The 27,569-nt window shown below is 51.3% G+C and overlaps 1 protein-coding gene across 1 annotated transcript in view; it reads right to left on the bottom strand.

Annotated features, from left to right (window-relative positions):
• The window catches only part of GLIS1 (GLIS family zinc finger 1), a 264,245-nt gene that overhangs the window by 72,305 nt on the left and 164,371 nt on the right, over positions 1-27,569 (bottom strand). The window contains exons 3-5 of the mRNA XM_055585833.1: positions 27,246-27,423; positions 18,213-19,095; positions 14,937-14,960 (exon numbers count right to left, since the gene is read on the bottom strand). Coding sequence (XP_055441808.1) covers positions 14,937-14,960; positions 18,213-19,095; positions 27,246-27,423 — 1,085 coding nt within the window. The remainder of the gene's footprint in view (positions 1-14,936; positions 14,961-18,212; positions 19,096-27,245; positions 27,424-27,569) is intronic.

The raw sequence follows: 27,569 nt of genomic DNA, 5'->3' as shown, positions 1-27,569 counted from the left end.
TTCTGCCACCACTGGGATCCAGGCTTCACCGTCTCACCTCCTGGTCCACATGAGGGCCCTTTCTCACCTCTGCCAAGATGCTATTCTGATCTGCCTACCCTAGGACTAGGCTGACAGATCCTCCTTCTACTAGTGCGCCATCACCCCTGAGCACTCTTCAGAGCATACATCAGTGTGGCCCTCTTCTTTTGAAGATCGGCAGGGTCCACTAGGCTATGAGCTCCCTGAGCAAGGGGCTGAGTCTGCCCCAAGTGACAGACTGACCCACGATGTCTGCAGAGAGAAGCCACTTGCCATAGAAGTCAGGACTCACTGGGTGATCACGGCCAAGTCATTCCTTTTTTTGGCTGTGCTGATTCACTGTGGCATGTGGGCTTCCCTTGTTGCAGCACACAGGTTCTTTAGTCGTGGCGCGCAGGCTCCTGTCAAGTTGTGGCGTGTGGGCTCTGCAGTTTGCAGCACAAGGGCTCCAGGGTGCACAGGCTCAAGAGTTGCAGTGCAAGGGTTTAGTTGCCCTGTGGCATGTAGGATCTCAGTCCCCCTACCAGGGATCAAACCCACGCCCCCTGCAGTGGAAGCATGGCGTCCTAACCACTGGACCACCAGGGAAGTCCCAAGTCACTTAACTTCTCTGAGCCTCAGTTTCCTCATCTATACAGTGAGATTAATGATAGGTACCTCAGAGGGCTGCTGTATGGGAAGATTGAGAATAAAACATATACTATAAAACACAGGTGAGGTTCCTTCATCACCAGTATCTACTTGGCCCCGGGTTTTCTCAAGGAATATTCAGTTCAGTTGCTCAGTTGTGTCCGACTCTTTGAGACCCCATGAATTGCAGCACGCCAGGCCTCCCTGTCCATCACCAACTCCCGGAGTTTACTCAAACTCATGTCCATCGAGTCAGTGATGCCATCCAGCCATCTCATCCTCTGTCGTCCCCTTCTCCTCCTGCCCCCAATCCCTCCCACCATGTGGGTCTTTTCCAGCAAGTCAACTCTTTGCATGAGGTGGCCAAAGTATTGGAGTTTCAGCTTCAGCATCAGTCCTTCCAATGGACACCCAGGACTGATCGCCTTCAGAATGGACTGGTTGGACCTCCTTGCAGTCCAAGGGACTCTCAAGAGTCTTCTCCAACACCACAGTTCAAAACCATCAATTCTTCAGCACTCAGCTTTCTTCACGGTACAACTCTCACATCCATACATGACCACTGGAAAAACCATAGCCTTGACTAGATAGACCTTTGTCGGCAAAGTAATGTCTCTGCTTTTGAATATGCTATCTAGGTTGGTCATAACTTTCTTTCCAAGGAGTAAGCGTCTTTTAATTTCATGGCTGCAGTCACCATCTGCAGTGATTTTGGAGCCCCCCAAAATAAAGTCTGACACTGTTTCCACTGTTCCCCCATCTATTTCCCATGAAGTGATGGGGACCAGATGTCATGATCTTCGTTTTCTGAATGTAGAGCTTTAAGCCAACTTTTTCACTCTCCTCTTTCACTTTCATCAAGAGGCTTTTTAGTTCCTCTTCACTTTCTGCCATAAGGGTGGTGTCATCTGCATATCTGAGGTTATTGATATTTCTCCCGGCAATCTTGATTCCAGCGTGTGCTTCTTCCAGCCCAGCGTTTCTCATGATGTACTCTGCATATAAGTTAAATAAGCAGGGTGACAATATACAGCCTTGACGTACTCCTTTTCCTATTTGGAACCAGTGTGTTGTTCCATGTCCAGTTCTAACTGTTGCTTCCAGACCTGCATATAGGTTTTAGCAAAGTTAATTATGAATACAAGGTCTATGGCTTTGTTCAGTGATTCTGATCATCATTCATGGTTTGGACAGCCTTCCTCTAGCAATCAGCTCATGTGACTCTCACTGTGGCCTCACAAAGGTCTGATATCCAAACAAAACTGCCCCCAAGACACAAGCTGGTTGCTCTGCTTCCTTTACCAGAAAAGAAGCCTACAATTCAACAACTTGCTTTCTTTGCCTTGGCTTCCAGGAAGCTCTACTAAACGTAAGATTTAATTGCAGCAGCTACGTGAGTTTAGGGTTTTCATGTATTTATGTTCTTTTCTTTCATCTATGTTGATTTAACAGAATCTAGATCGTTTGTAGTGAATACTCAAGAATTCTTCATGAAAGACAAGAACGCAATGATCAGGAATACAGTGCACTAGAACAGAAGGAGACAGCATAGAAGACCACAGCAGGATTTTTTGGGGTTTCCACCCGCCATTCCTCTTCACAGAGGATGTAACTGACTCCCAGGGAAGAGGAGGGAGGCAAGGGCTGGACTGCACCGCACGTGCTCCCAGCCCCTGCAGGCCTTGCTCTTGTCCACCAGACACTGCACACACAGTCTGCAGAGTGCAGAACACTTTTAGGAACCCAGGAAAATGTTTTAATTTAATTTATAATCAGAAGACCCAAGGAACCTTTAGGTCAAAAAAAAAAAGGGCTTTCCAAGTGGCTCAGTGGTTAAGAATCGGCCTACTGACACAGGAGACACAGGTTTGATCCCTGAGTCAAGAAGATCCCCTGGAGGAGGAAATGGAAACTCACTCCAGTATTCTTGCCTAGGTAATCCCATGGACAGGGGAGCCTGGTGGGCTGCAGTCCATGGGGTCACAAAGAGTCAGACACGACTTCGCAACTAAACCACCACCACGAACACCAGGTCAAATAAAATGTTTTACTATATAACATTAATATGTTGTCTTGAAACCAGTGCCATCATAAAATATAAGTTTTAGTACTTTTTATGGAAGAAGAGGCTGAAGCCAAAAGTGCTGGGGTCAGCACCTATCTTGATGAGGCCTGGCTTGCTTTATGCATCTCACCAATGAGTCCAGGAAGCTCCGACTTCCCGCCTGCTGACTCCCCAGGGACCTAGGCCTCCTGCATGCTTCCCTCTCTGACAGGATCCAAACGGAGACTTTCATAAAGATTCCAGTGGGAAGTGGGCTTTGCCAGGTGAATCTAATTTATACCCACAGTAACGACCTCAGACAGATCCTGAAAGGCTGAAACTGCTGCCCGGCTGTGGGGCAGGGGGGTCCCCGGGCTGAGTTTGCCAACCAGTTGTCAGGACAAACCTTTCTGGGTTTGTGAAGATGATTAAAGGGCTGGCGCTTCAAAGGCACGAGCCTCAAACTTCCTGACAGAGGGGTTGACTGCAGGCAGCAGACCCTCTCTTCCTCTTGTCACAGGACCACACCTTGTCTTCCCCCAGCTTCCCAGGGTAAACAGAACTGACCCAACAGACACCACCATCACACCGGGGCATAAGCGGAAGTGGAACTCAGAGAGGGTCAACAGGTGATGCCTTCCCTGGGTGTCAGCACTGACCTGTGACCCTATGCATCACCACTGACCCAGTGAGTGACCCTGGGCATCACCACTGACCTGTGTGTGACCCTAAGCATCACTGCTGACCTGCGATTCTGGGCATCACCAATGATCCACTGAGTGACTCTGGGCATCACTGCTGACCTGTGACCCTGGGCATCACTGCTGACCTGAGTGTGACCGGGGTATCACCACTGACCTGTGTGTGACCCTGGGCATCACTGCTGACCTGTGATTCTGGGCATCACCAATGATCTACTGAGTGACTCTGGGCATCACTGCTGACCCGTGACCCTGGGCATCACTGCTGACCTGTGTGTGACCCTGGGCATCACTGCTGACCTGTGTGTGACCTTGGGCATCGCCACTGACCCACCAAGTGACTCTGGGCATCACCACTGACGTGTGACCCGGGCAGCACTGCAGACCTGCCATGTGACCCTTTGCTGGTCACCCTGCCTCACCAGGTCCCAGTGTCCTCATTGGGACAATGGGACAATGGTTGTCATGAGGATGATACAGGGTGATAGGCGGTAAACCACTTGCAGCAGATGAGGCAGGATTATCACTCCAACTAAACAGACAAGGAAACTGAGACCGGAACAAGAAAACAGTTTGCCTAACCAACATCATGGTGAATAAGGGATCACAAGTGAATTCCAAAAGCCTTGAAGGTAGGGTCTAGCTCTTCTTGAGGAGTGGTTATGCCTTCTGCTTCCCTGGATCAGAATCCCAACTCCACAACTCTCACTGGCTGTGGGACCTCCCCACATTCTCTCTCCTGCCCTGTGCACACAGTCACGGCCACAGAGGCCTCCATCCTGACCCGGTTCTCTCTCCTGTCCCCAGGACTAGAGGCCCAGACAGCTGGCCCTGAACCCCTCCCTTCCTCTGACCCTCCACACACCTCTTCTAACCTGTGAGGTCACTGTCTCCCTACAAAAGAAGCCAGGGAAGCGGGGCTCAAGGATGCCTTGGGCTTGTGATGCTGATTCTTGATACAGCAAACCCCATCCCCTCAACCAGTGTAGGTTAAGTGGAAGGATCCAAGCAAAGTCCAGATTATGTGGGATTGCTCTTGGGGAGTCGAAGTCACTAATTAAGATGACAGGCATTCTTTGGGCTGAGATCACTGAAAACTGAGAATGATCATTCATGCTCGATTACAGAAAAAAACTGATACAGACGATATCCTGGAGCAGTGGCTGGCTGGGTGTTGGACTCCCGGCACTTACCATCTCTGAGCCTCAGTATCCTCGTCCATAAAATGGGACAGTAATGCCAACATCAAAAAATTCACCGAGAAAACAAAGGGCTTAACCTGCTCTCTGGAGGACAGCACATTCCTTAAAAATGCCACTTTTCCTCCTTCTTCACACTTTAAAGTAGCTGCTTTGGGGTAGTTTAATCATTTCCTCTGTTGTATTCTTGGCTGTAATACTCCTTTTGTTGTCAATTAATGCAAAAGTGTACTCTTGCTCTATCTTTGGCCCCATGGTCATAAAAACAAGATCTGTGGAGACTGAATTAATGATAAACAGCTGCAGCAGCAGCAGCTAACTGCAGAGCTTCTACTCTGTGAAGGGCTTGATGGTAAATTTCTCTCCAAGCCCCAGAAACCATGCAGGAATGCAGACAAGAACTCTTCCTCTTTAGGCCTCAGTTTCCAAATCCACAGACAGGATTGAGTCAGATGGTTTCTAAGCCCCTGTCTGGCTCTGACACTCCATGAGGTGGATAACTTGGGGTACAGACTTCCCTTTATCCTGATATTGCAGATTAAGGAGCGAAGGAAATCAGGGCAGGGATGGTGTGGGAGGAGTGAACTAACACGTGCTGAGCACCATCCATGCACCGGGTGTTGTGCTGGGCTCTCTGGGCACACTACCTGTCCAGCCTAACCCAGAAATGCCCCTTTGACAGCGACCTATGCAGTCCTCACCACGACCCTGTGAGTTTGTTGCAAAAACACTCATTCTACAGGACAAGGCTCCTGGCTCTCAGCCTAGACCCTTCCCAGAATGTACCATCACTTCTGTCCCACTGAGTGACACCCTCTGCCTTTGCACTCAATCCCATTCATTCAGCAAATAGCTGTCCATCACCTATGGTTCGAGGCCTTGGAAATGCAACAGAGAACAAAACATAAAAAGATCTGGACTTTGTGGAGCTTACAATGAAGTGGAGGGAATAGGTCAGAGACAAACATAATGTTGGATAGTATGAGGGGCAGAGAGTGACTGAAGATATTACATTAGACTGGTGGTCAGGGAAGGCCTCCTGGAAGAGGTGACCTGGACTTCAATGAAAGCTTCCATGGGCCTGAGTGAAAGGGAGGCAGGGCTGGAACAAGAGAATCCCTGAGGGAGTGAAGAACCACACAGAGCCAGAAGTGGATATGAACTTGGCATGTGTGAGGACCAGCTGGGAACCCCTGCGGCAGGAGCAGAGCACGTGTGGAAGCGACTGAGGTTGGACAGCTCACAGGGGCCCACACCTGCCCCTTCCTTGCCCTCCACTTCCTTCTTCTTCCTGAGGGCCTGGCCAGGAATGCTGAAAGGTAACTAGGCTCAAAGGATCTTAGCAATCCTGGACCCAAACCTTCCATCTTACTGATGACAAAACAGAGTCCCAGAGGGTCTGGTGGCTCCTCCAGAGCCACAAGACTGATGCAAAACTGGGGAGGGAACCAAGCTCTGCACCCCAGGCCCACGCTGTCTCACCCAGACTGGTGGAGCTGGGATCAGGAAACCTAAAGGCTTGGAACCGATCAAAGTCCTTGTCACACACGTGAAGAAACTGAGTCCCAAGGCCAGGTGGTTAGTTACATGTGCATGAAGAAGATAAAGGGTTGGGGTGGGCAGAGGAGCTGCAGACTCATGTTGGTGCCCACCTAGGTGGGCATTTGCACAAGCCAGGCTTCCTCTGGGACCAACACCCACAGCAATCAACCATCATGCTTTTTTAATGCACGTAAAGAGCTGTGATATCTGAAACCCACCACTGGTTGCAGCCTCCCTGGAGCCTGCAGGGCAGGGCTGCCTGAATTGGATCCTGCCAGGAGGGAAAGTGACTCTGACCCATGTGGACTGCACAAGCTGCCAGCCTTCTCCTCTGTGTGACCTCCAGTGGGCCATCTCCCACCATGAGCCTTGAGTCCTCCTCTGTCAAAAAGTGCTGCAGGGCCCGGGAAGAGCATCAGAAGAGATGCCCTGGGGGGTTCTCCCTCAGTGCAAACACAACACCAAGTGGCCTTCTCCAGAATCTTGGGAGGCAGTGGTGGTACAGACAGAGGCAACACAAAGCAACTTTCAACAAGGAGCCTGGCGCATAGTAGGTACTCAACAGACACTGCACTGGGAAGCAAGGGAGTGGAGCTTGGGTTCCTTTGCTCTGTGATTCTCCATGAGCCAAACCCTCTCTACAGGCCTCGGTTTCCATATCAGCAAACAGCAAAAGTACGAACCAGCACACAGCAAGAAGCATTCAGACTTGTGGCCTCCACGAGGCCACCTCCTCTTTCCCTGGATGCCTGGGGAGAAGAAATGGGAGCAGGGAGTAGGGCTGGAATCTTGGGAAAGTACTGGAGGCACAGCAGACTCTTCCTGGGGCCAAACTCCCTTGTCTTCCAACTGCTATCACGTTCAGTGGCAACTAAACCTGGTCAGAAAGGACCCCCGAAGCCAAACTTTCTCCCCAAACAAGGGGATCATCATATTTTGTGATTCAATTGTGGTGCAGAAGGCAAGTGTGGGCAGTGGGAAGATGATGGGGCATGGAACCAGGGACAGGAGGTGGGTCCCAGATGTGACACCTGGCCAGGAATCTTCCCCGCTGTGGATTTCAGTGAGGTCATTATAACAGAAGGGTCGTGCCACTGCCCTAAGCATGCCTTGAGCACAGGAGCTATCTATACAAACTTCACCCCAGGGCCTGGTCATGCCCTGGAAGCTGCAAATGTTCATTTTAGCTTGAAAAACCTATGTTTTCTGTCTCAGTCCAACAGAGAGGATGGTGGATGGTCCATCAGCTGAACACACACTGGTACTTGCTCTCCTCCATGACAGCAGAGACCACCATCTCTAAGAAATGCACAGCCCAGGACTCCCATGATCTCATAGAGCTCTCTGCTCTATGTCCCCAACATGGCTGATTATCAAGGGAGGCTGGGGCAGTGGGGGTACGTGGAAGAGGCCAGAGCAGGCGGCCACCTCCCAGCCATTTGGAAACTGCCACTCGCGAGGCCGTAAGTCTCAGTGATGGGCTCTCATTTTATCATTACCCACGTCAGAAGAATGCATCTTGAGGAGGCAGTGCTGCACGAGTCAGCGCGGTAATCACTTACAGACCCAGAGGCCCAAACCCTGGCAGTGGAGGAAGATTTATTGTGGGGATGGACGGAAAACAAAGAACAGTTGTGCAAACTTTACGGAGCCACATTATGGGAAATGCCTTTCCCATTTCCCACTGGTAAATGTGCTGGATGCTGTTTCCAAAGGAGGACTGAGCTCTGGTACCCAATCAGGTACAGACACTGTGCCCGGCTCGCTGAGCTGAGCTGAGCTGGGCTGGCCCGTGGTGCCCAGGCCTTGACTGGCAGCCAGGCTCCACTCTCTGCTCTAGCGGACCCGGGGAAGAAGGCTCCTTCCTGGGCCTCCCTGTCCTCATATGCCTACTGCTGTTCCCCCTCAGATGCTCCCGCAACACAACCAACATTCTAAATGTCAACGCTGATTGTGTCACTCTCCTGCTCAGCACCCTCCCACCACTCAGGGTAGAGTCCAAGCTCTTCATACTGGACTTCAAGGTCCTTTAAGGGCCAACTTCAACTACCATTTCTGCTCCCAGCCCCCATGCACAGAATACCAGAGGCTACCTATGTTCCCCCCAAGGGTCAAGACCGTCACATCTTTTGTGTGGCTGCTCCCTTTCCGTGAAATGACTTCCCTCATGATCTGCATCTGGGAAGACCCTACTCTCCCTCCAAAGCCCAGCTCTCATGACCTCCTGGGGGATGACTTCTCCCTCCTCTGTGTCTCTGCAGCATTTGGTTAATGCACTCAGCACTGGACCATTCCTCATTCGATGCTGCACCCCCTGCTCCTAGCATCTAACCTGGCACCATAAACTGAAAGCCGCTCAATCATGTCTGACTCTTTGCGACCCCATGGACTATACAGTCCATGGCATTCTCCAGGCCAGAATACTGGAGTAGGTAACCTTTCCCTTCTCCAGGGGATCTTCCCAACCCAAGGATTGAACCCAGGTCGTATGCATTGCAGGCGGATTCTTTACCAGCTGAGCCACAAGGGAAGCCCTGGTGCAGTAAGGGCATCAATAAAACTGTGTTGAGGAGCTAGCAGTGGTGTGGGGCGGCGGGGTGGTGGGGGGAGAGACAACACAGCTGAGCCCAAGGCACTCTCCCCACAGAGGAAAATAGGTAAGCTGAGTGTCCTGGGTCGTGGAGGCGACTGAGGCTACAGAAGGCTGGTGTGGCTCATTACTCACATAACAGATGAGGTCCGTCACTGTAGCAGGCCAAGTGAGGCGCAGGAGGTCGGCTCAGATAACCCATCTGCCATCAGCGGAGACAGAGCCTATTAATGCTCAATCATGAAGTTTACCATTTCCAGGATGTCCCTCTTAGAAAACATGTTCTGGACACTTTCTTCAAGTCACTGTTGATTTTATCTGACTTTCTCATGGCAATAAGAGAATCATTTCAATTCCACTTACATTAAATTCAAAAGCTTTTTCTCTTTTTATTATTTTAAATTCAATTCAGAGGGCTGTGTTTTTGTATCCTTAATTTTTTTCATATTCCATAAAGCAGTGCTGACTTCACAAAACTTGGCCAGTGTTCCTGTACCCTCCAGTCTGGTGCTCCCAGGAATTCTCATCTCTCTGAGAGCTTGGGTTTGATGACTCAAAAAAAAAAAAAAAAAAAAAAAAGATAAATAAAAATAACAAGAGCTCCTGTTCTCAAGCATGAAGCATGGAGTATTTTGCCAGGAGGCATGAGGTAAGCGCTCCATACACATGATCTCATTTAATTCTCACAACACTCTCCCTTTTACACAGACAGGAAACTGAGGCTCAGAGAGGCCACGTGACTTGTTTGAGGTCTCACTGTTGGTTAAGGGGCAGAGAGGGGATCTGAACCCCAACAGTTATCTTCCGTGTTTAGCCATTGGTCCTCCCTGACTCACCAATTCCTGACTCAGACTTTAAATAAGATGGGGGGGCGGGGAGTCAGGGATGGAGATGAGGTAGGGCTGGGGATGGGGGAGTGCATGGGAGTAGCAGGGGTGGGGGACAGATGTGGAAGGGAGAGGGGTGGGCATGGGGGACTGTGGAGCAGAGGAGGAGGGGGCAGAAGAGCTGCACACAGAGGCCCAAAGGCCAGGCACTGCATCTGGGAAGCAGGTGGCTAGTGGGTTCTGTGCCCATTGGAAAACCCAGCTGGAAGGGACAGGCCTATGAGGGTGACTGTGTACTCTGGGCCTGGTTGTGGGCAGGAGCACTGGACTGGGAGTTGGGGACTCAACTTGATACCCTCTGCAGGGCCCTCTGCAGTTTTCGAAGCACAAGCCTCCACTCCTCAGAGACTCTTCTGGGTGAGCATCACAAGCCCCATTTTATAGATGCATTAGTGGAGGCTCAGGAGTGAAGTGACCAGTCCAAGTTTGCACAGTCAGTAAGCAGCAGAGCGGGGATGAGTCTCCTTCCTCTCTTTTCCAGGCAAGTCTTTTCCATCTGTGGCCTCAGTAAGCAGCAGAGTGGGGATGAGTCTCCTTCCTCTCTTTTCCAGGCAAGTCTTTTCCATCTGTGGCCTCAGTTTCCCCCTCTAAACAGTGATGAGTGGGAGCCCTCAGGGCTCTGAGTTGTTTCCAAGGCTAAAATTTCCAGAAAGCCTCTCCTTACGAAGGCCCCTGAGTTTGAGTTTTAGGAACTGGGGAAGAGAGGAAGGCATCCAGGGTAAGCCAAGATCTGTGGAACTGGAACCTTGACTTCAAGAGGGGAAAGGGCAGGAGCATCTGCTGAGCCCCAAGAAACACAGAATGCTAGGCATTAATCCCATTTCACAGATCAGGAAACTGAGGCTCAGCATAGCCAAGTGACCCATCCAAAGCCACATCCATGCCCGAGCTGGAAGTTACGACTGTCTCTGTTCCTCTGGGGACACTCAGGACTGCATGATCGCTGTGCATTTTAGACCCTCCCTCTTTTCGTATCCTAATGCAAACTGCCCAGAGCAGTCAGATCACGTGCTGTGTGCTTACTCTGTGCCAGGCACCGCACAAGCATCTCATGTATAGTCCCCCATCGAAGCCTCAGAACAGTCATATTCTCTCCACTTTACAGGTAAGAAAACAGGCTCACAAGAGTCAAGTTAATTGCACACAATCACAGGCTGGCCAGGTTTAAAATTAAGGCTTTCCTACAGGGAAATTTCAAGCATCAGATAAGGGGTGGCTGTGACCATCTTTAAGGTCCCTCCAATCTTGCAACTTTATAGGAAACTGCTCTGGAGGACAGTGTCCAGGCAACTTCACACAGCTTCGGAGCACAGAGGTCAGATGACCACCCCAGCAAAGCCTTGGGAACAGGCTCAGCATCTCTGCCTCCAAGGCCAGGCCAGGTACCAAACAGCATGTGGTCCCCAAGACATTCACACCAGGAGCACTGTTATAAATGGGGTAACACATGCTGGGAGAACAGGAGGCACAGAGAAGGGGAGCTGAGGAGGGGACACTGGACTGGGTTGTGCAGGATGGTTAGGAGTTTGCTGGGCTTCCCAGGCAGCACTAGTGGTAAAGAACCTGCCTGCCAATGCAGGAGACGTAAGACATATGGGTTAGATCCCTGGGTTGGGATGATCCCCTGAAGGAGGGCATGGCAACCCACTCCAGTATTCTTGCCTAGAGACTCCCAAGGACAGAGAAGCCTAGCAGGCTACAGTCCACAGGGTGGCAAAGAGTCGGACATGACTGAAGTAACTTAGCCACACACGCACAGACTGGAAAAGGTACTCCATAGGGAGGTATCAGCAAAAGCCAAGGCCCAGAGGACGGACCTCAGTAAGGGCTGTTAACAAGCGCACAGTGCTAACTTGAGGACTGCATTTGCTCAGAAAGGTTTTCCTACCCAGACCCTCTCGCTCCCCACCGTCAGAACGAGGCAAGGCTCAGGCTCATTTCCAAAGCGGGTGGGTTTGGTGACCAGACCTGGCTGGACCAGCTTGGCCTCTATGGACTCATGTACAGCAGGCTCCTCCAGGGCAAGGGGTTTAAGCCATGCTCAATTTTACAGCCTTTTAATCTTGCCAGAAAGCACAGCCTCCAGGAAGGGAGACTGTTTTCAGGTGACAATGATTTTTAACATGGTGAAATGGTCTTATTCTTCATCCCATGAGTGTTCTCTAACACAGAACAAAAGACCCATCACGTCGGCAGGGCAGGGACCTGCAGGATCTTAAGATGATGGGCCAGTGGCTTGGGAAAACTAGTTAAACACAGGTGCCTACCTGCTTCCCTGCTCCATCAGGGCTCCACGGGGCCAGGTTGACTCTGATTCTCTTCTGTAAACCCACTGCCTACGAGGGCCTGGCACATGGGAAGCACTCGGTATCAGCTTGCTGAGTGAGTTTCAGATCTGGATGTTTTCCCAACATGTGTAAACAGATGACAATTCTCTGCTTGGGAAATGGCTCGGGGTCATGGCTAGTGCACAGTCTCTGGAGTCAGGCTGAGACTTGGGTTCAAATTTGACCCCACGATACACCTGAGACCTGAACCTGGGCATGAACTGGACTAGCCTTTCCCCATCTGTAAAATGGGGATAATTCCAGTCTCCAGGAATGTTCTGAGGGCTGAGACCACACATGTATGGAAGCCCTAAGTACTGAAAATTACCCAATGAGTATTTCAATAATGTTCCTATCCTGCCTTGATCGACTCCGACAAGCAGCCAGGCTGAAAACTGCAGCTCCTGGCTCTTCTCCCACCCTCACTTGTCCAGCAGTTAAGACCACAGGATTAAAGGGTAGAATCCTTCCCCTGGCGCTAGAAGTCTCGCATCACCTTCATTTCTAGACCCCTGACTCCTGGCACACAGGAGAGGTGTCCCTCCGGCAAAGCAAGTGTTTTAGGGGGTGAATCTTCCTTCACTGGAGGGTCACTTTCCCAACTTTTGGTGACCAGTCTCATCAGGAAGCCCCCTGCCCACTTTGGTTGCCCCATCTGCTGTGCGATCCTGGATCCCCACTCTCTCAGGGCCTGTCTTCCCCATGCCCTCTTCCTACATGATGAGGATGCATTAGTAAAGCTGCCTGCTCAGTCATTTCAAACTCCTGGATAATTCCCTGGGATGAGCCTGAGATGCTGAGATGAGTCAGGGCTGTCAGCTGGCCAGGAATGCGGCCCCCCACCAGGCTGGTCTCAGGACACTGGGGGGCGGGGACAGATGCTCGGGACCCCACACGCTGTGATATGAGCAGCACTGAGGATTCTACTCTGCTGAAGGGAGAGTCTGGGCAAAGGTGGCAGCCTATGGAATGGTCCAGGCAGCTGCACCAGGTGATACAGAGCAGATACATTGCGTCTTTGAACTGACATTACCTTAGCTAGGGCAAGGTAATCCATAGCTGGACATAGCTTGTCTCGGAATAAGCTAGGTCTCCCCTTCCTCAGGACTTCCTGTGAGATATGATCCCAGACCCCCAGTCAAGCCTCTTTCTCATGTACATCCCTGGCCCCAGGTCCAGCAACATTTAGGACCGTCGGGAGGGGGCAAGGGGCCAATGGTCAGTGCAGCTGCAGCTGCCAGAGGAACCCAGGCAGGACATAAGTCCAGACCTGAGGCTTCAGCCGTGCATCAGGACTGGGAGAGCGGGGACCAGCGCCTCCTCCCTGTGGCTCTGCCCCGGCTCCCCCTTCTAACTCCAGTCACCCTGAATAGCCATGTGGCACCGAGCAGAGGCTGTGCGTCACTGGCAGACACCTGGCCACAAGGCCACCAGCACAGGTGACAGTCCTGCCCACCCCACCAACAGTGGAGGCTGTGGCGTTCAGCCGACCTCCAGGCCGGGCTCCACTCCTGCCTGGCTCTTTTGAGTCTCAGGTTCCTCATTGATAAAATAGCCATCAACGACCCCGTCCTAACTCCTAGGGCTACTGTATGAATCTCTTCAGATGATCAGTGTGAAAAGCAGGCCCGAGGAAGCTAAGAATTAACTAAGCACTTCCCTGGAGAAGGCAATGGCACCCCACTCCAGTACTCTTGCCTGGAGAATCCCATGGATGGAGGAGCCTGGTAGGCTGCAGTCCATGGGGTCGCTAAGAGTTGGACACGACTGAGCGACTTCACTTTCACTTTTCACTTTCATGCATTGGAGAAGGAAATGGCAACCCACCCCAGTGTTCTTGCCTGGAGAATCCCAGGGACGGGGAGCCTGGTGGGCTGCCATCTATGGGGTCGCACAGAGTCAGACAGGACTGAAGCGACTTTGCAGCAGCAGCAGCAGCAAGCACTTCCCTATGTTATCTCTTTCAATCCTAATAGTGACAGCCCTAAAAGGTAGGTAATATTATCACTCCATTTTACAATTGAGTACAATTCAGAGACTGGGGGGCTTCCTAGGTGGTGCTGGTGGTTAAAAACCTTCCTGCCAGTGCAGCAGACACAAGTTCAATCCCTGCACTGGGAAGATCCCCTGGAGGAAGGCATGGCACCCCACTCCAGTACTCTTGCCTGGAAAATTCCATGGACAGAGGAGCCTGACAGGCTGCAGTCCCATGGGGCCACAAAGAGTCGGACACGACTGAGCGACCAAGGACGAGGAGGACGATTCAGAGAGGTTAAGTCACCTGCCTGAGGTCACACAGCTGGTAAGCGGCAGGGCCCCAGTCAGTGTGACTCTAGATTTGTGCTTTCACCTGCCTTTCACACCTTCCATGCTGTGCTCACAGCTTTGGTCAAGCTCTTCACAAAAGTCAAGAATTGTTGTCATGATCATTTCATAAAACCTAAGGTTATGAGAGATTCTCCTCCTTCACTTCTGCCTGTTTTTTCTCAACGTGGAAAAAAGCAAACTCATAGTCTGCTAATTTCTGCAGTCTCAGACAATCAGAATTCCAACTGTCTGGGAGAGCCAATCTAAGAAAGCAAGAAATTAATCTTTTCAAAGTTAACGTCTTGGAGGCGTCGCGTCAGTATTTGGGTTGGACGTAACCTTGCTATCGTAACGCAGATGAAACCCCAAATTTAATAAGGCTAAGACAACTCCGACAACGTAAGAAACATAACAGGATATTGCAAAGAGATTAGGGCGCTTCCTCTGGACGGCGCGGATGGGCCGCAGAGAGGGCAGCGGGGGCGGGGGGGGGGGGATGCGCCCGCGGAAGGAGGGTGCACAGCGAGGCGAGTCCTGGTCCCTGGCCGGGCCTGAGGACGAACGGCCTAGGCAGAGGGCTCCTCCAGGCCCGCCTGGTGCGGAAGCAGAGGCTCCGCAGGATAAATGTGAACCAGCTGCAAGGACGAGCACGGGAGTGTTACAGTTGGACGGGGCGGGGAAGGCTTACCTCATGAAAGAACTGTGCAAACGACTGCTGGAAAGATAATAAAAGGATTAACTGCTATTTTAGTGGGCCATTTACTCTTCAATCAAAGTGTCTCATCTATTTCCTGTTCTCTGGAGGCTCTGCGTCCAAAATTCCTTTGTCTATTACAGCACATGGTAGCAGAGGCCTGTCATGAGAAATTAATAATTTTACAGGGAAGGGAGATTTTATTTATCTGGGTGCGGACTAGCGCCCGCCCCTTCCCCCGGGTTACCTACTGCACCTGTCTCTCTGGAAGAGGCAGCGCGCCCACAGCACACACAGTAGACCTCAGAGATTCTGCTACCATCTTCAGAGGATGGCACCCGGCAGGGCTGGCCCCAGGACCCCAGAGAACAATCGGTTTAACAGGGGAAGATGCACACAAACAGGAGCATCACAGTTTAGAAAGATGAGAGTTCAACGTCCACTCCCAAGGTTACTAGCTGTGTAACCTTGAAAGTGAAGTGAAACTCACGGTGTTGTCCAACTCTTTGACTCCATGCACTGCAGTCCATGGAATTCTCCAGGCCTGAATACCAGAGTGGGTTCAGTTCAGTTCAGTCACTCAGTCGTGTCCGACTCTTTGCGACCCCATGAATTGCAGCACGCCAGGCCTCCCTGTCCATCACCAACTCCTGGAGTTCACTCAGACTCACATCCATCGAGTCGGTGATGCCATCCAGCCATCTCATCCTCTGTCGTCCCCTTCTCCTCCTGCCCCTAATCCCTCCCAGCATCAGAGTCTTTTCCAATGCGCAGGAGGGCTGAGAGGAGCTACTCCACGTTCAAGGTCAGGAGAGGCGGCTGTGAGGAGATACCCCTCGTCCAAGGTAAGGAGCAGCGGCTGCGCTTTGCTGGAGCAGCCATAAAGAGATACCCCACATCCAAGGTAAGAGAAACCCAAGTAAGATGGTAGGTGTTGCGAAAGGGCATCAGAGGGCAGACTGGAGTGGGTAGCCTTTCCCTTCTCCAGGGGATTTTCCCAACCCAGGGATCGAACCCAGGTCTTCCTCATTGTAGGTGGATTCTTTACCAGCGGAGCCAGAAGGGGGCAAGTTATCTTCGTCATTGTTATTAGTATTACTAGCAAGGTTATTAGCCTCTATTATTGTTGTCATTATGGTTTGTCTGTAACTGTGGGACCTGGGGCAAATTATGCAATCTCTCTGAGCCTCAGTTTCCTCATCTTTAAAATGGGGAAAAATAGTATCTGCCCCATAGCGTTGTTGTGAGGACCACAGGGAGCATGAGGACCACAGGCTTAGAATAGCCCCTGCAAACAGTCAGCACTCAGGGGCTGGGCTTGCAGGTCTTACTACCATAATCCTAAACCCCTAAGAGGTAAGATGAAGTGTTCTCACAGCAGCAGGTGGAAGGCCAGCTGGGCCCTACTGAACTTCCACTTCTTCATCTGCAAAAGCCCTTGGCAACCCCAGGAAAATATAGACATGGCTTGAACATCACCTGCCCCATGAAGCCCATTTAGGTTTCTCCTCCCTGGGTGGATACAGACTCCATCTCAGAGTCTGTGAGTGACTCCTGTCACTCACCTCCCTCCCATCAACTCTACATGGGAGCCCAAGAAAAGCGTCATGCCAGGGTTCAGGTCAGGCAGCCTCCACAAGGGCCTTGCAGGTACCAGTGAGGTCACCCCCAGACAGAAGATGTGAAGGAGAACTGCAGCTCAGTGGCTGTCAACTGCAGGATCTCAGAGAGAGACGGGGACTGTGTGCGGCCCAGGACCCCACCTTGTGATGCCCTCTGGACAACTCCTTCCAGAGAGGGGCATGCCCTCTTACAAGTCACATGTCACAACACCCCAGATGAACAGGGGCATCACCAGGAATCAGCCTGGCCACCAGCTCTCCCTCCAGCACACTCTCAGCCCAAAGACACACAATACAGTCCACTTCTCAGCCTGCTCATTCCAGCCGCTCCCCATGACCCCAGCATGCCAACCACCCCACATTATTTGGCAGAGGCTATCCCCTGCCCCTCACTTTTCTACAGAGTGAATTCTTTCTCATCCTCAAGACATAGCCTCCTTGAAGTTACATAAGCTGGTCCAGTGGGTGCCCAAGTCACAAGCAGATGGGCCCCAAGGGCCAACAGCTGGTCCCAGGAAGATGGACTTTATGCTGCTGGTTGCCGATGCTTCTCGCCCCCTCCCTGGCCCTGCAATGCTGCCCAGCGCTTTGAGCAAGAACAGAGAGAGGTCCACCTCTCCCCCAGCTGCACCCCTTCCCAGACTGAGTTCTCCATGAGGCAGGCGAGGGCCCAGAGACAGTGAGTGCATACAAGTGCTGGAAGAACTCAACTTTGGCTATGACACTGGCCCTACAGACCAGGCACACTGCTTCCTTCCTCTGCCTTTCCCAAGCCCCAACCTTTCCCAAGCCTTCTGTTGGGAAGACAGAGCTGGGACTTGGTACCTCCATCGGCCCTTCCACTCCCAGGCAGGCACCTGTCCTGATGAGCTGGCGGGACCTTGGGGGTGGCTTGGCTAAAGATATCAGAGACTAAGACAACATTCCTGATACAGATTTCCACCACAGTGAGAGCAGCATGTGAAAATGACCAGTCAGAAGGGCTGGAGGCCTCAATGCCTACAGTTAATGTGTGTGTGTGTGCGCGCGCGCATGTGTGTGTGTGTGTGAGTGTGCACATGTGTGTGTGCAAGCATAGGTATGTCCCTGGAAACCTTAGTCTCCACCTCAGCCAGAACGCCGCAGGTGCTATCCAGGGCCTTACCTGCTAACCAAAGGTCTCACCCCAAAGCCTGCCCTGGGCACCCACAGCCCTCAAGCCTGATGCCTGTAAGGACCCAGTGCTCTGTGGACAAAATCAAGCCTGTGACCCCGAGTGAAGAGCCAGAGCCAGGGGCGAGCATATTCCCCATGACTCACCTGGCCATCAGCAGATGGGACACACAAGCATTTGTGTGTGAGAAAGAAGGCCGGCTGAGCTGCTTTGACCCCAGATCACGTGTCACCACCTGAACAACGTGTGTGACACCAGACCATAGACGGTAGAGAAGAGGGTCCCTGGCAAGTCCGAGGGGCCCTCCACCAAGGTCCCCAGGGAACGGGGCACTGACCATTGTGACTGGTGGCCACATCCATAGTAACTGGTCCTTCCCTCTTCAAGCAAGGGGACCCTGGCCAGACGCCAGGGGAGGCCCCCAGGCAGAGCTCTGCCAGGCAGTGAGCCAGGTGCAGCACTGTGGGGGCAAACCCGGAGGCCGTGGGAACTCACCATGCATTTGTTGGGCTTCTCACCCGAGTGCACCCTCATGTGGATGAGCAGCTTGTAGCGGGCGTTGAAGGGCTTGTAGCGACGCACGCAGCCTGCCCAGAAGCAGGTGAAGTCCTCGCCCTTGCGCTGGTCTATGTGGCTCTTCTCGATGTGCCGCACCAGCTCCTCCTGCTGCTCGTAGGCTGCACAGCAGTCCACCCAACGGCATGCCTGCCGCCCAGCCAACCCCCTGCCCGCCAGGCCCAGCCCCAGGCCCCCAAGGCCCGGGCCAGGCGGCAGCTGAGACAGGGGGTAGGGGGGTGGCAGGCCCTGCTGGTGAGGCCCGAAGAGCTCTGAGAACTCGTCCGCGGGCTCCTGCTTCAGGAAGCCGGCCTTCCGGCACGCTTCAAGCCGCAAAGTGCCCTCATGGCTCTCGGTGGACGCAGAGCTGGGCCGGGCCCGCTTGGGAGGGCCCCCCGTGTCTCCCGGCATAGGGGGGCTCCGGAGTCCGTTGACACAGGTAACCAGGGCTGTCTGGGAGGAGCGGATGATGGAAGTGATGTCGGAGGCGGCGCAGGGCGAGACAGAGACCGAGGAGGTGGGGGGCAGCCCCAAGAGGCAGCAGCGCTTCAGGCCCCCCTCCGGGAGGTGGGCCTCAGGTGGAGGTCCCAGGCCCGAGCTGGGTTCGCTGCCCAGAAGGTAGCAGGAAGGTGCGGGGTTGGCAAGGCCTCGGCCCGGGAAATCCAGGTCTGTGTGCAGGCCTGTGGCTGGCGGGGCCCGGCAGTGGGCGGATGGGGGTGCACGAGCTTCCGTCATGGCCCGGTAGTCAGGCAGGGATTCCTGCTTGATGTGCTGTGTGGCTGGGAGGCCACCATTCACATAGGTGGCCTGGGGCCTGGGGGACCTGGAAGACAGTGCAGAGGGGTCATGAGAGGGTGGGCACTCCACAGTGGGGAGGGTCGGGTGGGGGGACAGCGGGAGCCTGAGGATGGAGGGGGCGGAGAAGCCCAGAGCAGGGGAGGAAGGCTGACGCTGGTAGCAGAGAGATGAGGACTGGTGGCCCAGTGAGCAGGAAAGAGCATGGAGCAAGAAGGGGAGAGAGAAGAAGCGGAAGGGGCTGGGGAGATGTTCAAAAGAGGCAGGAGGTCTGAAAACATGACTGTGTGGGGGAAGATGCCAGTAAGGCGTGCATTTTGTCCTTTTATTATATCCAGACCACCCTCTCCAGATCAAGCGCCATCTGTCCTGCCTCTGAGGCCTCCCTGGGTCTGCCCTGTCCCCATGCCCGTGACCTTCTAGTGAGTTCTAGAGGAAGAAGGCTGAGAATGGTTCGCGGAGGGACACCAGGTCCAGTCTGTTTTAAATTCTGCTTACTTGTCCCTTAAATCTCTCTTAATTCTTGTAATCATTCTTAACGTCTAAAAATGTGATGTTTTGCCCCAAGCAATCTGTTTTTTTCCACTGTGAACATCAGTGGGTAGGGGTTTGAATCACAGTCACAGTGAGGGGTCATCCCAGGAAAAACTGAAGAGAACTTTCTTCGGGGGGAATGTTCCAGAATGTCAAGCCAGTGAGTGCACGAAATGCCACTCTGGGGAGAAGCCATGGGAAGGCAGGCCAAGTGCGACAGTGGGAAAATCTAGGTTAACTTCTCTTAACCCTCAGGTCTCTATCTCTTTAAAAAAAAAAAAAAAAATATATATATATATATATATTTATTTATTTGGCAGCACTGAGTCTTAATAGCAGCACGCAGGATCTTCTGTCTTCATGGCGGCACGCAGGATCTAACTTCCTGACCAGGGATCGAACCTGGGTCTCCTGCATTTTGGGAACATGGAGTCTTAGCCACAGGACCACTAGGGAACACCCAACCCTCAGGTCTCAGGTTGAGACCTGGGGCCAGGCTCAGCCACACCTCGCTGTGCAGACCTTGGCAAGATGCTCTGGACCTCTCCCTGCACCCCGATGTTGAATGGCTCTCCTGAGGGTGAGGATGATGATGGGCAGGGCCCGGCTGGTCAAGACGCTGCCATCATCACACAGGTAGTACACGCCTTCCTAGAGAGGGCCTCTCCCAAATGCAGGACAAGTCCATGCAGAAAGAGGTGTCAGGGCCTGCCGGTCATCAGAGAATTCTGAGAGGGGGAGACACCAGCAAAGTGACACTGGACTCAGGGCCAGAGAAGCCCCTAAGAGGCCTACTGATGTGCCCAAAGCCTGACCCCACACGCCCTTGTACCTTTCCCCAGCCAAGCCTCAGTTTCCTCACCTGTGAAATGAGGACTAACCCTCCCTACCTCGGAGGGTGGCTGCCAGGATCAAGGGAGGAGACAGGTGCTGTGACGGCCCTCTGGGAGGAGGGCAGCATGGTGACGGGTACCACCAGCGCTGCCATTATTACCGCCATCTTCCTGGGGCTCCTTTGGAGCCCGGGGTGGTGGGGTCATCACCTGTCCCTCTGCTTCCCAACATGGCCCGGCAGCCCCATCCCCTCCCTCTTGGGGTCCCTGAAGCTCTGGCATCCTCAGCTCCAGCCTTGAGGTAGAGGAGCAGAAACAGGACAGGAGAGAAGGAAAGTCAGAGCCTGGAGTCCTCAGAGACCACTGGCTCCAACACCATTGCTACCAAGAGGGCGGAGCGCTCACAGAAGCCACAAGCAGCAAACCAGAGACAGGGCTGGACCAGAGCCCAGCCTCCCCTTCCCTCCCAGTGTGTAGACTTCTCATGTGCAGAACCTAACTTAAAGTGCTCCCTGGATGGGAGGCTGGGGAAGGGGCTCTTCTGTTCGGTTCTCAATTACACTTGAACAAGTCTCTGCATCACTCACCAGAGGCCTCTCTTCCTTCTTAGGAACTCTGCTGTCCAGAGCATGGTCACCAGGTAGAATCAGAGGGAGTAAATACATACCCTCAATCTACAGGGTTGGGGACTCTGGGCCCACTATTGCCAGCAGAAAGCTCTGAGCAGCTTAAAGATCTTATCTGAAGTTATGACTTTGTGGAGCTTAAAAAAAATAGTGCTCTTTGCATGGTCATGATCCTGGGTCTGGCGGAGGTGGGCATGGATGGGGAAGGGCAGCCAGATGAGCATCTGTTTGGAGCAATCGCTTTAAAAACAGACTGTGTGTAAAATAGATGCCAGTGGGAATTTGCTGTGTGATGCAGGGAGCCCAACCTGGTGCTCTGTGACAGCCTAGAGGGGTGGGATGGGGTGGGAGGTGAAAGAGAGGTTCAAGAGTGAGTGGACATATGTATGCCTATGGCTGATTCATGTTGATGTATGGCAGAAACCAACACAGCATTGTAAAACAACTACCCTCCAATTAAAAATAAGTACATTAAAAAATAACAAAGGCAGGTTAAAGCAACCAACACTAGGAGAAAAGAAGAGCTGTGTTGTTCTGTGACTGAGTTACCCGAATTTGTTGTTTAGTCGCTAAGTCATGCCTGAATCTTTTGTGACCCCATGGACTATGGCCCACCAGGCTCCTCTGTCCATGGGATTCTCCAGGCAATAATAGTGGAGTGGCTTGCCATGCCCTCCTCCAGGGGATTATCCCAACCCAGGGATTGAACCCACATCTCCTGCACTGCAGGTAGATTCTTTACCACTGAGCAACTAGGGAAGCGAGTTACCTGAATAATCAACAGCAAAACCTTGAATGGCATCAGGCAGGGAAGGGTCAGCTCAGGCCCCAGGGTCTCCTGGCTCTGAATGCCAGCTAAGGCAGCCCCTCTCCTTGCCCTCGTTGTCCCTATGAGGCTAGGCAGTGGTTCTGGCCCTGCCCTGCTGCTGAGCCCTGTCACCCCAGGCAATTCCCATCGCAATCTCTAGAAACTGTGAGCACAGGGCCCTAGAAAGAAGGAACAACTCCAGCCGCTTTCCCAGGGGCCATCTCATGAATCCCAACAATACAACGATGCACATATCTGCTGAAGGCATGGCCAAATTCTTCAAGGGAGACGCTACCATCTATTTGACTTAGGAATGAAGCAATGTGCCCAGCCCTCAGAGGCAGGCAGGGAGCAGGAATTTGAACCTGATCTGTTTGAATCAGAGGGAGCAGCATGAACAGAGACACCCCAAGACACAAGGCAATCCAGAGGGAGGGAGAAGGCACAGGATCCAACTGGGTGTGGGATGGGGGCTGGGGGCTCTTTTTCTTCAGGAAAATGAGGAAGTTTGGAAGAGCCAGGACAGCAGCAGAAGCGGCAGCGACTCAGACTGATGCTGGTGTAGGGTCCTGGGTACAGACTTTGCTGTGCTCTGACAAATGACATCCAAAATAACAAATGAGGTTTCTGATCATCTTTACAAAAAAAAAAAAAAAAATTCTCCTCCCTAAGCTTTGACTAGCATAGCTTCTTCTGTAAGATAGAGGGAATTTCACTGAGCAAACTAGATGCTGCCAGGGGAGCCTCAGTGAACAATCAAGCAGATAAATGCATTTGACTGTCGCCAAACAATGCACAGATCAAAGTCTAAAAGATGCTTGCTTACTCCTCGTCATGTACTTAAATGCGTTCCTTTAAAATTCATAATTTGAAGTCCTAACCCCCAGTGCGACTGGATTTGGAGGTAGGGCCTTCAGGGAGATAATTAAGGTTAAATGTGGAAATAGGGCAAGGCCCTGATCCAATAGGACTGGAGTCCTTGTAAGAATAAGACAAGACACCAGAGGTGCACACACCAAGAAAAGACCCCGTGAGGACACAGGCGAGCAAAAAGGCGGCATCTGTGAACCCAGGAGAGAGCCCCCAGGAGAAGCAAAACCTGCAGACACCTTGATCCTGGACCTCCAGAACTGTGAGGACATAAATGTCTGTTCTATGAGCCACCCAATCTGAAGGGCTTTGTTATGGCAGCCCAAGCAGATTAACTGTTGTTGTTCCGTTACTAAGTCATGTTCAACCTTTTGTAACTCCATGAACTGCAGCACACCAGGCTTCGCTGTCACTCACCATCCCTCAGACTTTGCTCAAACACATGTCCATTGAGTCAGCAATGCCATCCAACCATTTCAGCCTGTTGCCTGCTTCTCCTCTTGCCTTCAACCTTTGCCAGCATCAAGGTCTTTTCCAATGAGTCAGCTCTTCTCATCGGGTGGGAAATACTGGAGCTTCAGCTTCAGCATCAGTCCTTCCAATGAATATTCAGGACTGATTTCCTTTAGAATTGACTGATTTGATTCCCTTCCAGTCCAATGGACTCTCATAAGTCTTCACCAGCACCACAGTTCAAAAGCATCGGTTCTTCAGCGCTTAGCCATCTTTATGGTCCAACTCTCATATCTGTACATAACTACTGGAAAAACCATAGCTTTGACAATATGGACCTTTGTGAGCAAAGTGATGTCTCTGCTTTTTAATACACTGTCTAGGTTTATCATAGCTTTCCTTCCAAGGAGCAAGTGTCTTCTAATTTCATGGCTGCAGTCACTATCTGCAGTGATTTTGAAACCCAAGAAAATAAAATCTGTCACTGCTTCCACTTTTCCCCATCTATTTGCCATGAAGTGATAGGACTCGATGCCATGACCTTAGTTTTATGAATGTTGAGCTTTAAATCAGCTTTTTCACTCTCTGTCACTTTCATCAAGAGGCTCTTTAGTTCCTCTTCACTTTCTGACATTTGGGTAGTGTCATCTGCATATCTGAGGTTGTTGATATTTCTCACAGTAATCTTGATTCCAGTTTGTGCTTCACCCAGCCCAGCATTTAGCATGATGTACCCTTCATAGAAGTTAAACAAGCAGGATGACAATACATAGCCTTGCTGTACTCCTTTCTCAACTTTGAACCAGTCTGCTGTTCTATGTCCAATTCTAACTGTTGCCTCTTGACCTGTATACAGGTTTCTCAGGAGACAGGTAAGGCTTTCTGGTATTCCCATCTCTAAGAATTTTCCACAGTTTGTTGTGATCCACACAGTTAAAGGCTTTTGCATAGTCAACAAAAGAGAAGTGGATGTTTTTCTGGAATTCCCTTGCTTCCTCTATGATCCAACAAACGTTGGTAATTTGATCTCTGGTTCCTGTGCCTTTTCTAAACCCAGCTTGTACATCTGGAATTTCTCGGTTCATGTACTGCTAAAGCCTAGCTTGAAGGATTTGGAGCATTATCTTGCTAGCATGTGAAATGAGTGCAATTGTGTGGTAGTTCAAACATTCTTGGGCATTGCCTTTCTCTGGGGTTGGAATGAGAACTGACCTTTGCTTTATCCTGTGACCACTGCTGAGTTTTCCAAATTTGCTGGCTTATTGACTGAAGCACTTTAACAGGATCATCTCTTAGGGTTTTAAATAACTCAACTGGAATTTCATCACCTCCACTAGCTTTGTTTGTAGTAATGCTTCCTAAGGCCTACTTGACTTCACACTCCAGGATATCTGGCTATAGGTGAGTGACCACATCATCGTGGTTATCTGGGTCATTAAGACCTTTTTTGTACAGTTTTTCTGTGTATTCTTGCCACCTCTTCTTAACCTCTTCTACTTCTATTACATCCTTACTGTTTCTGTCCTTTTCTTGTGCCCATCTTTGCATGAAATGTTTTCTTGGTATCTCCAATTTTCTTGAAGAGCTCTCTAGTCTTTCCCATTCTATTGTTTTCTTCTATTTCTTTGCATTGTTCAGTTAAGAAGGCTTTCTTATCTCTCCCTGCTACTCTCTGGACTCTGTATTTAGTTGAATATTGAATATATCTTTCTTTTTCTCCCTTGCCTTTACTTCTTTTCTCAGCTATTTGTAAAGCCTCTCAAACAACCAGTCTGCCTTCTTGATTTTCTTTTTCTTTGGGATGGTTCTGGCCACTGCCTCCTATGCAATGTTATAAACCTCTGTCCATAGTTCTTTCGGCACCTTGTCTACCAGACTAATCCTTCAAATCTATCCATCATCTCCACTGTATAATCATAAGGGATATGATTTAGGCCATACCTGAGTAGTACAGTGTTTTCCCTACTTTCTTTTATTTAAGCCTGAATTTTGTGATAAGGAGCTCATGATCCGAGCCACAGTCAGTTCCAGGTCTTGTGCAGACTGTATAGAGCTTCTCCATCTTCAGCTGCAAAGAATATAATCAATCTAATTTCAGTGTTCACCATCTGGTGACGTCCACGTGCAGAGCTGTCTCACGTGTTGTTGGAAGAAAGTGTTTGCTATGACCAATGTGTTCTCTTGACAAAACTCTGTTAGCCTTTGCCTGCGTTGTTTTTTATTCCAAGGTCAAACTTGCCTGTTACCACAGGGATCTCTTGACTTCCTACTTTTGCATTCCAATACCCTATGATGAAAAGATTATCTTTTCTTGGTGTCAGTTCTAGAAGGTCTTATAGGTCTTTACAGGGCCAGTCAACTTCAGCTTTTTCGGCATTAGTGGTTGGGGCATGGACTTGTATTACTGTAATGTCGAATGGTTTGCCTTAGAAACAAAACAAGATCATTCTGTCATTTTTGAGATTGCACCCAAGTACTGCATTTTGGACTCTTTTGTTGTCTAGGAGGGGTACTCCACTTCTTCTAAGGAATTCTTACCCACAGTACTAGATGTAATGGTCATCTGAATTAAATTTGTCCATTGTCATCCATTTTAGTTCACTGAATCCTAAGATACCAGTGTTCACTCTTGCCACCTCCTGCTTGGCTACGTTCAGTTTACCTTGATTCATGGATGTAACGTTCCAGTTTCCTGCGCAGTATTGTTCTTTACAGCATCAGACTTCACTTTCACTACTAGACACATCCAGCACTGAGCGTCATTTCCACTTTGGCCCAGCCGCTTCATTCTTTCTGAAGCTATCATTAATTGCCCTCCACTCTTCCCCAGTAGCATGTTGGACAACTTCTGACCTGAGGTGGGTGGGGGTGGCTCATCTTCTCATGTCATATCTTTTGCCTTTTCATACTGTTCATTGGGTTCTTGCAGCAAGAATACTGGAGTGGTTTGCCATTCCCTCCTCCAGTGGATCACGCTGTGTCAGAACTCTTCACTATTACCCATCCATCTTGAGTGGCTCTGCACACATGGTCCATAGCTTCACTGAGTTACACAAGCAGATTAATACACTCATGTAAATCAGAAGTCTCACTGATATCAAAGAAAGCCACAGAGAGCCTATAGTCTCAAAGAAAATAGTTCCATGTGGGAAAAATAAGCCCCCTGCTAACTAGGACTCTCTCCCATCATGGAGCTTTCACTGAAAAGTAAACTCTGTTGGGGAGATCTTTACTTCCTTCACCACGGCACCCCCACCCCCAGCATGAACCATGATGCCCGGGACAGAACTGGGGCTTGATAAATGATTGGTGAAGGAACCAGCTATAAACAGGCAGGTGGGCCAGTTTTAGACTTTCTGATCAGTGAGACAGGCCCCAGGAGAGCAGCCCCAGGCAGTGGATGAGGGCCATGGGGCTGAGTGGGTGGGTGCAGAGGCCTGTCTGGGGTTAGTCTCTGCCTGTCAGCAAACTAGAGGGCATAGCAACACAGTTGGGACCCTTGGAGAAGTCTCAGGAGGCAGAGTTCAGTCCAATATGCAATCTGATGGAATATCTGTTCAGAGGTACACATCATTGGAAACATGCCAGCATTGAATGATGGTTACCTGGCAGAGTTCTCTATGGGGCAATGGCTTCCTGGGGCAGGAGATGTCTAGATGGAGGAACTCCTCTCCGCTCTAGGAACAGTCCAGGGTTGGACACTACAGTGTGCATGAACCCTGAGCTGGGGTCTCCCTCCCCAACTTCTCTATCATCCTCTGAATCTTATTCTTCTGAAATGACTGATTCTAACAGTCAGCTCAGCTTCTGCAATGGGGAAACCCACCTCAGTAAGATCATTCCTACGTCTCACGAGGCGCTGCAGTGGGGAGGTGCAGAGCCTAGACCAGGCAGCTATCCACATGCCTCACGGGCTCCAGCTGGTCTCCAGCCTTCCCATGCCTCAGTTTCCCTGTGTGTCCCATGAGCCAGGTAAGACCTAGGAAACCCTAGGTCTTTGGGGCCTAGGGACCATCTACAGAAGGCAGCTGATGCGTGGGGCTGGAGCACGTACCTGCTGGGGTGGGGGAAATGCAGCAGCCTCTCGCAGGCAAGGGGGTGGCCCCGGGGTGGCAGGCTTCCTGCAGGGAGGAACAGGCCCTGGCGGCAGGTGGGGCCAGGGCCCTCGGCAAGGTCCAGATCCAGCAGACTCTTCTCCGAGCCTGGAGTGCAGTGGCCGTAGCTCCCATTCACTATGCAGAGAGAGACAGAAGGAGACAAAGTGAGTGGGGACAGCCTGTAGAAGGTGCGGGTACAGGGCAGTCACTGGGGTTCCCGTGGCACAGAGCCCCTTGAGCAATACTACCTGAACTTCTGCTGTATCAGGCACTGGGGACCC

This window comes from Bubalus kerabau, chromosome 6 (genome assembly GCF_029407905.1).
Source record: "Bubalus kerabau isolate K-KA32 ecotype Philippines breed swamp buffalo chromosome 6, PCC_UOA_SB_1v2, whole genome shotgun sequence".
NCBI classification, from domain to species: domain Eukaryota; kingdom Metazoa; phylum Chordata; class Mammalia; order Artiodactyla; family Bovidae; genus Bubalus; species Bubalus kerabau.
This window is presented reverse-complemented; position numbering and strand designations above follow the sequence as displayed.